This window comes from Carassius gibelio, chromosome A25, assembly GCF_023724105.1.
Source record: "Carassius gibelio isolate Cgi1373 ecotype wild population from Czech Republic chromosome A25, carGib1.2-hapl.c, whole genome shotgun sequence".
NCBI lineage: Eukaryota > Metazoa > Chordata > Actinopteri > Cypriniformes > Cyprinidae > Carassius > Carassius gibelio.
Genome location: NC_068395.1, coordinates 10,948,127 through 10,957,194, shown reverse-complemented (window position 1 = coordinate 10,957,194; position 9,068 = coordinate 10,948,127). Strand labels below are relative to the sequence as shown.

Genomic DNA, 9,068 nt, shown 5'->3' with positions numbered 1-9,068 from the left:
GCAGTTGCTATGGTCTCCTGGGTGGTTGCTATGATGTTACTAGGTGGTTGGTAGTTGTCACAGATGATCACTATGTAGTTATTATAGAGTTTTTAGCCCATTTGAGCACTTAGCTAATCACTATTAGCAAGTAGCTAATCACTGCTAGCATGACTAGCATGTTGGAAGTCCAGTGTGCTAGCATGAGTCAAAAAATCCAACCGCCATGTCTGTACGATGTTCTGATGCAGAGATATAGGTCGTGCAAAACGGTTGCTAGGGTACTCCGTTTGGTTGCTATGGAGTGGCTTGGCAGCTGCCAATGGTGATACTTCAAAGGCTGCTCGCCAATATAAACCAACCCCCATGCCTCTACGATGTTCTGATGCGGAGATATAGATCTTGCAAAACGGTTGCTAGGGTACTGTGTTTGGTTGCTAGGGAGTGGCCTGGCAGCTGCCAATGATGATACTCCATTGGTTGCTTGCTAATATAAACCAACCCCCATGCTTCTATGTCTTTCAGATGTTAAGATATCTTTCTTTACTTTGGGTTGCTAGGTAGCTCTTAATGGTTGCTAGGGCGTGGCTAGGTTGTCTTGAAGGAGATACATGATTGGCCGTTTGCTGCCCGAGTCAAATGAGCCCACCCTCATGTTTCTATGACACTTCTATCCAAAGTTATTCATTTGATCTTTTTCAATGGAAGTCTATGGGGCTTGTTGCTATGGTGCTCTATATGGTTGCTAGGGCGTGGCTTGATAGCTTCATAATGATCCTGAGAGTCTGATTGGTTGCCTGATTCAAATGAGCCCACCCCCTTGTCTCTATGACTATGTGATCCATAGTTATGTTCAATGCAAAATCCCTATGTAATTTCCCATTGTAGGAAAAACACAGTGTTTCATGGGCGATCCCTCACCATTGGCTTAGTATGGGGCAACTTTGGGGGGCTCTTGCGCCCCAGGGGTACAACTTATACCCCATTGCGGGGTATGATCGCGCACAGCCTGATAGCCCCTCCAAATGTGGTGATTCACATGTTTCTGCGAAATTCTCACTCGGAGCTACGATCCGTCAAAGTTGGCCGCAATGCATTGTCTATGGGATTTATTGCCCGATTTATCGCCCGCCGGACGAACATCGTACGCCCGATCGCTTATAAAAGTCATAGCACACCATTCCCGTATAGGCCGCACGATTTGACGCCTGTTTCGTTGGTCTGTGACGAAAACTGCGGGACTAGTTACGCGCCGAAATTTGTACGGATCTATAAGAAGAAGCAGAATAATAATAAGTATGTGAGATAATAGTAGTAGTGCTTTGCCTCCGGCAAGCACCACTAATAACACTACTGTTTAAAATGAACAAGTTAATGTATCCCGTAGTGACGGGAGCTGTGCCGCATCTCATTAGCTCGAGCTCTGAGAATTACCATTAATGTTGCCAGTACGGGAATTATTAATCTAAAAGGTTTACTTGTTTTGGTTTGATTTGTTACAATTTTTAATTTGTAACACACACACACACACACACACACATATTTATTTATTTATTTATATGATAGGAGAAAATTGTTAGCCTTAATGCAATGTAAAGCGTCTGCTAAATGCATGGATATATATATATATATATATATATATATATATATATATATATATATATATATATATATATATATATATATATATATATATATATATATATATATATAACGTTACATATATAATTATATTGTGTAAAGCTGTGATCAATGTTCTTTGAGATATGAGCTGACTGTCAGCAACATTTCGCCAACTCGCTCGCAATCACGTTGTCGTGCTAATGTAATAGTCAGGAAATCCCGGTAATGTTTTTATGAGGTATAATGTATAAAGGCGTGTTTTATTATGGAGCATGCCTGGACATGTCTCGTCAGATGTGCTTTATGAAGCTACGCGTGGCAACCCTGCACTCATCGAGAGACTCGAGGAGAGAAGCAGATCGACGGCTCGAATGTGAATATCAGCAGCTCCACACAATGCCTGTAAGTACGTTACCTCAGCTAGACAACGATTCTCACATTTGACAGCTTTTAATGTAAACTATCTTCTGGCGTTTTTATATCAGCTCGGTTGCTGGATATTTTACCCGTGCGGTAAACATGGGAAAAGTCTGATTTCACGTGGTGCTACCATAGAGGTGCTACGCAGGGTTCAGATAGGGCCTAATGTTTCACTTACACGAGTGATACATAAACTTGTGCAATGCACAGTAAAGTGATAGCTTGGATAAGACCGATGTTTTATCAGTGTTTTTAAAACTATGGTATTGTAGTTTTCAGACTGACAATGATGAGTGAACAATATGGCTGTTGAAAAAATATTGTTGTGTCCAAAGAAGCGTGGTGTCAGTCGGTAGTGTTTTTGTTACATAAATATAAACTAATTTTGCCTAAATAGTAGATTTAATTATTAACATAGTCAAATGACTTATATTGTTGGAGGAAGTGTATATTAACTTTTATGGGGGATGCGTGCCAGAGAGAAAAACAGAATTATATGTCATGTTTTTAAATATTTTATTTGGTTAAAATCAGAGTATTTACATTACACACCTTTTAAAATTAAAGTATTTACATACTTGCTTATATGAAATGTATATAAAGTTATAGTAAATATTTTATGTGTGTGTAATTTTATGTAAATAAACCCAAAACATTTCTTTTCACATAATGTACACACACACACATATGTGTGTGTGTGTACATATACACTAACTATTTATATGTGTTTGTGTAATTATATGTACATATTTTATAGTAATATTTATTTGTAATTATTTTATATACAAAACAAAAAACAATATTTTAACTAGGGCTATCACCAATGAATATTTTGGTAATAGAATAATTATAATAAATTTTGTTTTGGCAATAAAAATAGACCTAAGTGAACAGTAGCCTTTAAAATGACTTAAAATTCATATATAATGGCAATGAGGCAATAATAATGATTTCAAATAAACTATCAAACGCAAGTAATCATATGGTTTTATTGAACAAAACTGGTAAAATACATATTATAAACAGAAGATTACACATTATAATTACGCATCATATCAAATGCCTGTGTAGATTGTTTTTACACTTTTAACGGTGTGATCTATTCCTTGTTTAATATTGACTAAACAACATTTATTTCAAATGTCCGCTTAATCTTTAATATTTGGCCATTTCTTTACGATGGAAGAGCTACAGCCGCTGTGATTTCCTAAATATGTTGACATCAAAACAGTTACTCAACAAGGATGAAATCCAATCTGTTACTTTTTCAAACCCAGTACCCAAATTGAATCGAGGAATCGTGACAGCCAGCCCTAATGTGAACTATATTTTAACAGCTGGCCAAAGATCTGCTGAACCCGTCCTTTGATATTGAAAGAAGACAGCATAAGAAGAAAAGGCTTGTGCAGAGTCCCAACTCGTACTTCATGGATGTAAAATGCCCAGGTTTGAGATCTTCATTAGAAAGGTTTGGTTGCCTTATCATGTGTAATATATCACTTGTAGGAAATGTTATCTTTCCTGTTTCTCTCCCTACAGGTTGTTATAAGATCACGACTGTGTTCAGTCATGCGCAGACGGTTGTGTTGTGCGTCGGGTGTTCAACAGTGCTCTGCCAGCCCACAGGAGGAAAAGCAAGACTGACCGAGGGTGTGTATTTGCTGAATGATTGTAAACAGATCCAGGCTTTTACATCATAACTAACTATAAATCACAATATTTGATCCAGTTTCTCAAGCTACGCATTTTCTTTTTTCAAATAGGTTGTTCTTTCAGAAGAAAGCAGCACTGAGAAGAATGAAAATGAAGTGATGCTTTGAATACAAAGATTTGTGCCACTTCTTAATATCTTAATTTTTCATTGATTACAGTGAATGGACTTTAAATATGATTATGAATGATGCATGGCAGGTTCTTTCTACCATCAGTTCAGTGCTTCTTAATACAGTTTCTTTTGCATGATACAATTGCATCCTGCAATTTAATCCAAACAAAGATATTGAAAACAGTCAGTGCTGTATTTTCAGTTTAATTTCTCATCCCATGTGATATTCAGCTCCTCGGCGTCATGTTATGTAATTTATCTTTTATTGCTGAAACCTTTCATATCTATCTGCACTACCATTTAAGTTTGGGGAGGGTATAGATTTTCGGCAAGTCTCTCGAGCTCACCAAGGCTGGGTTTATTTGATGAAAAAAACAGTAATATTGTGAAATATTAAGATAATTTAAAATAACTTTTTTGGTTTTATGATGTAGTTTATTTCCGTGATGCATACTTTTTTTCAGCATCATTACTCCAGCCTTCAGAGTCACATGATCCTTCAGAGATCATTCTAATTTACTAATTAGGGTTTCTTATCATCGAAACTTATTATTTTTGTGGAACCCTTTTTTTTCCTCAGGATTCTTTTGTGAATATAATATTCAAAAAAGCAGCATTTATTTAAAGTGGATTTTTCTTTACTATAACTTTATCGATTTGATGTATCCTTGATTAAATGTATTGATTTCTACAAAAAAAAAAAAAAATCTTACTGACCCCAGACTTTAAATTGGATGTGAGGGTTTTATATAATATACAATTAGCTAGAAAACTATAAACTGTAAATGTTTTACATTAAATTTTTTTGAATTGCTTTAAATCACTTGGCAGTTGTGTAAAGAAGGGATTTAATTAAATGTTTTATTTGTGAACAATAAAACACATTTTAAGGAAAGAAACAACGCAATAAATGTATGGTGTGTCACATTCTTAAAAAATTTACAAATACAGATTTTCAACTGGCAAAAAAAAAAAACAAGTACAGCACCCACTCAACCAAAGCACATCGACAGATTATTATACAAAAGTAAACAGGTTCAAACATACGGAATACATTTACATGCAAATTTAAACAACTACAAAATTTTATTTGTAAATTAATTAGTTATCGAAAATAGATGCTTTAATTAAATGTCTGGTGATAATCATTTATGGTGGTAATTGCAAAAAAAGTAATAATCCTGGCTCCTCATCAGAAACTTCAGAAAGAATTCCAATGGTGGCAAGAAAATGGTCCGTTTCATAAGGCTTGGTGAGGAAATTCTTGCTGTACATAATGCTCGGCAAGAATTCAATGTAACCGGCCTAATATTCGGTGTATATTTGCAGTCACACAAGAATTGCACCAGTGTTTCTTATGCATGAGATTTACTGAGTCTGGCACTGGACGCCACTATGCCTGGGACCTTCGTCTTCATCGTAGGCTTCACCGCCGTAGTTTCTCTTTTGTCTTTCATAGTCTAGTTCACACAGGTCCACCTCTTCCATATCATCTGACATCATGACGTGATCTCTGACAGGAAGTAGCCTCTCCAGGTCAGGCATCATGTGCTCAGGTAGCCAGTGTTTATCTGGGAACTCAATCTGAGGGAACAGAAAGCCTTCTGTAAGATATGACCGGCTCAACACAAATTACAACTTAATTATTGTTTGCCTTCTAGTTTTTCCTCTATTATCGTTTTTTGTTTTTATACACTTTTTTTTTTCCCTATAAGTTGCAAAGCAATATACTATAAAATATCAATTAAGAAATTAAATAATTATCAAAACAATCCCACATTATATTAAATTACTCTAATGTGCATTCAATTAGGTTTTATTAGTAACTTGTTTTTCTTTTAGCAGTGCTCTCTTTAAAAGCAATTAATTTTGTTCCTAGAAGATGCTAACTAAAATGTAAATAAATATTATAATAATCATATTTTTTATTTATTTTCAGTATTTTGAGTTAATGTCTACAGTAAATAAGTTTATACCAAATTAGTTTTGTTCTTAGAAGAGGCAAAGAAAATCTTAATACAAACGGTAAAATAATACAATATATTAGTAATATAATAGTATGGTTATTAATTATCAAAAAACTGATTTAAAATTAATTTGTCTTATTTAATTTATAACTTGGCAGTAGGCCATCTATTTATTGTTCGTTTCTAGAAGATGTGAAGCAACATCAAATAAAATAAACCATAATGCAATAAAAATAATAATAGTAATATAATCAGATTAGTTTAGCTGAAATGTGTAACACGCAGTACTGCCTTACCTCAAACTGTATGATGAGAAGACCTTTCTCATAAGGGTCTCTATACAAAGGCATTCCCTCATTATGAATACATTTTACATCATTAGGTCTTATTACTTTGCCTAAAACAAAAAATAATAAAAATTCAGATGAATCCAAATCTATTTATTTCATAGTTTAAATGTTTAATTTGATCAAAATATAATTCTCAAATAATAAACTCATATTCTACACAAAGATACAGTTTATAGGACATACCTGGAGCTGACTGGATGAGCAACAATCGGTTATCTAGCGTACGAACTGTTTTTTTAAACCCACAGAGCGCTTCCACCAGCTTGATCTTCATCTTCATGATCAGATTGTCATTATTTCTTTGGAAGACGGGGTGTTCTTTCAAGTCCAGTACGATTATAACATCACCAGGCTCCAGTCCAGGCTCTTGATCTCCTTCTCCGTGGAATGTGATCTTCTGGCCGTCCTTCATACCTGTGACAAAGACCATCATTAGTATGTTTCTAGAATACTTTAGAAGGTAGTTAGGCCTGGAACTATCCAAAGTTCTTCTACCTTTGTCAATATGGACTTCAAGAATCTTCTTCTTGCGTTCTACTTTGTGTCCATTGCAGTTTTTGCAGCGGTCCTTGGAGTTGAACCTCTCTCCCTGTCCTTGGCAGTCGGAGCACATGCTCTGGATCTGCTGGATCATTCCCGGTCCGATCTGTTGCACCTGGACCTGAACCCCTCTCCCTTTGCATGTTGAGCATTTTTCAATTGCGCCTTTTTTGCCCCCATAACCTGCAAAATAGATCATTTACATATGATATATTTAAATCACCACTGGGTCTTGAACTACAATATTATTATAACAATCTTCCCATTTAACAAACTCAGTAGACTAGTAACCTTCTTACCGTCACATTTCTCACAGATCACATTCTTCTGAAGACCAAGTTTTCTTGTTGAGCCATTGTACAATTCCTCCAGTGTCACTCCCAGCTGGTGAACCACATTCTTGCCTGAAAAAAATAACAGTATTAGCTACCAACAACCAGGATATGAAACACTGAAGTGCACGAACTATATTTAAGACCCCCAAAACCTTTCATTAATTTCCCATGGGGGGATGCTACAAAACACCACAGCTGCTCACTGCCACCTGCTGCAGTAAATAAAATGTCTCACCTCTTCTTTCTCTCTGCATTCTGCCTCCGCCACCAAAGAACATGTTGAAAATGTCCATGGGAGATCCTCCTCCCGTGCCTCCTTCCTTTATGGCTTGTTCGCCACCTTGGTCATACAAATCCCGCTTTTTGGGATCTGACAGGACCTCGTAGGCTTGTGATATGAGTTTAAACTGGTGGAATAGAAAAGATACTTATAGTACTGATTTTAATAATCCATGCATAAACACTTCCCATCATGCATCAGTTTCCACGAAGCATATAATAACAGTTCAGTTCTACTGAAGACCTAAGTGCCATAAAGCCTTCCTGTGTCAGGTATTTTCCTTTAATAATTAACTAAATTATAGTATTAGTATTTTAAAATGATATTATTATTATTATTATTATTATTATATTATATAGATTACCTTTCTTCTTTGCCACTTGTTGAGCGTTTCTCTTTTTTTTTTCTTTACCTCAATTTATTTAGTTATTTTTCTTTCTTTCACTTAGGCTTTTTTACAACACTTTGTATTAGGATTATTAATTTCCCCCCAACTTTAACCATTTAATATTTTTGTCATTTTATCACATTTTGTCATTTCTTACTTTAATATTTTGGATTTCTTTTTTTTTCCTCCATGATTTTTATTTGTGTTGATTTTTGGCAATTGGAAGTTTGGTCTCTTCCTCTCAAAGACAGTTCTAACAAATATCTAAGTAAAAACAGATAAAACAACATAAAATAAAACAAGATATATATTTAGAAAATAATATTTAGTAAAAAAAAAAAAAAAAAACAGAAATAATTATTTGCATCCATATATGCGGATAAATCTCAAAGCAATGTTCAGAGACGCATGACGCAGCTCACATGATTGTTCGGGACACTTCCAGAAAGTTCCTCTCTTTTCTGTCGCTGTATTTATCACTCAACGTGAAACATGATACGGTGTCCAGTAAGTCTCCACTTACTTTCTCGCCTTCATTCGGGTTTTTATCCGGGTGATATTTCAGCGCCAGTTTCCGATATGCCTTCTTGATCTCGTCCAGCGAGGCTTTGGGACTCACGCCGAGCAGATCGTAGAAACCGGTTTCTCGAACCATCTTTGACAGGAATCAGCTACAGAGAACAGAAACACACCATATCAACAGTCCTGCCTAGTCTTCCTATGATTTAGTTAAAAGGCATAATGAATGCAGTGTTTATTCATGAAACTAGACATACATATAATACATTTAACAATATTAGAGCAGGTTAATGTAAGCTGTGACTTGAATAACAACAGAATGTAGGCTAACTTACATGAAAGCTAAAGTGATACTCAAACTGTACGTTACGTTACATTAGACTCTAGAGAATACTTCAAATAAAGCTTCGCGGGCGGTGTTTGTGTGTTATGAGTTTGATAATACTCACAGGAATAAAAGAAAAGGAAAAGCCGGTTCGCTCGCTGTTTCGCGTCGCGTGCGTCTCTCTGCTTCTGTGACTGTTGTTCTTCTGCCCGAGCGCCGCGCGCGCTGTTGCTCTTATATAACGCCTCGCGCTCCAGAACCTTCTCGAGCTTCGGTGCGAAGCATAGATGGAACAAGGAAATGCAGCCTCACATGGGATTTGAGATACTTTTACGGTCTCCAGACAGTTATGAATGAATGAATTATTTTGTTTTCGCATGCCAACAACAACAATAATAATAAAGACAAATTTAATATATAGAACGTAGCTATATTACTAAAGCAAATCTAACGTTGTGCCAAGTCAAATCATAGCGCCTTATACAATACATTAAAGGCTGTTTGAGAGCAGCTTTAC

The 9,068-nt window shown here is 35.8% G+C and overlaps 2 protein-coding genes across 4 annotated transcripts; one reads left to right on the top strand and one right to left on the bottom strand.

Annotated features, from left to right (window-relative positions):
- The first annotated feature begins 1,835 nt into the window (after window positions 1–1,835).
- LOC127947083 (40S ribosomal protein S27-like) lies at window positions 1,836–4,758 on the top strand. Its single transcript, XM_052544011.1, has 4 exons — window positions 1,836–2,004; window positions 3,360–3,468; window positions 3,562–3,672; window positions 3,786–4,758. Exons 1-4 carry the CDS (start codon window positions 1,846–1,848, stop codon window positions 3,812–3,814), a joined length of 408 nt encoding a protein of 135 aa, XP_052399971.1. The 5' UTR covers window positions 1,836–1,845; the 3' UTR covers window positions 3,815–4,758.
- LOC127947082 (dnaJ homolog subfamily A member 4) lies at window positions 4,695–8,837 on the bottom strand. Of its 3 annotated transcripts, XM_052544009.1 has the most exons (9): window positions 8,676–8,800; window positions 8,130–8,378; window positions 7,865–7,971; window positions 7,275–7,446; window positions 7,004–7,108; window positions 6,660–6,887; window positions 6,348–6,578; window positions 6,111–6,211; window positions 4,695–5,431 (listed from the first exon to the last, which is right to left on the bottom strand). In XM_052544009.1, the coding sequence occupies exons 4-9, from the start codon at window positions 7,330–7,332 to the stop codon at window positions 5,216–5,218; spliced, it is 939 nt and encodes a 312-aa protein (XP_052399969.1). In that variant the 5' UTR covers window positions 7,333–7,446; window positions 7,865–7,971; window positions 8,130–8,378; window positions 8,676–8,800; the 3' UTR covers window positions 4,695–5,215. The 3 variants fall into 3 exon arrangements, with proteins under 3 accessions (XP_052399969.1, XP_052399968.1, XP_052399970.1); XM_052544008.1 differs by lacking the exon at window positions 7,865–7,971 and having other exon boundaries at window positions 8,231–8,378; window positions 8,676–8,837; XM_052544010.1 differs by lacking the exon at window positions 8,676–8,800 and having other exon boundaries at window positions 8,231–8,361.
- Window positions 8,838–9,068: the final 231 nt, after the last annotated feature.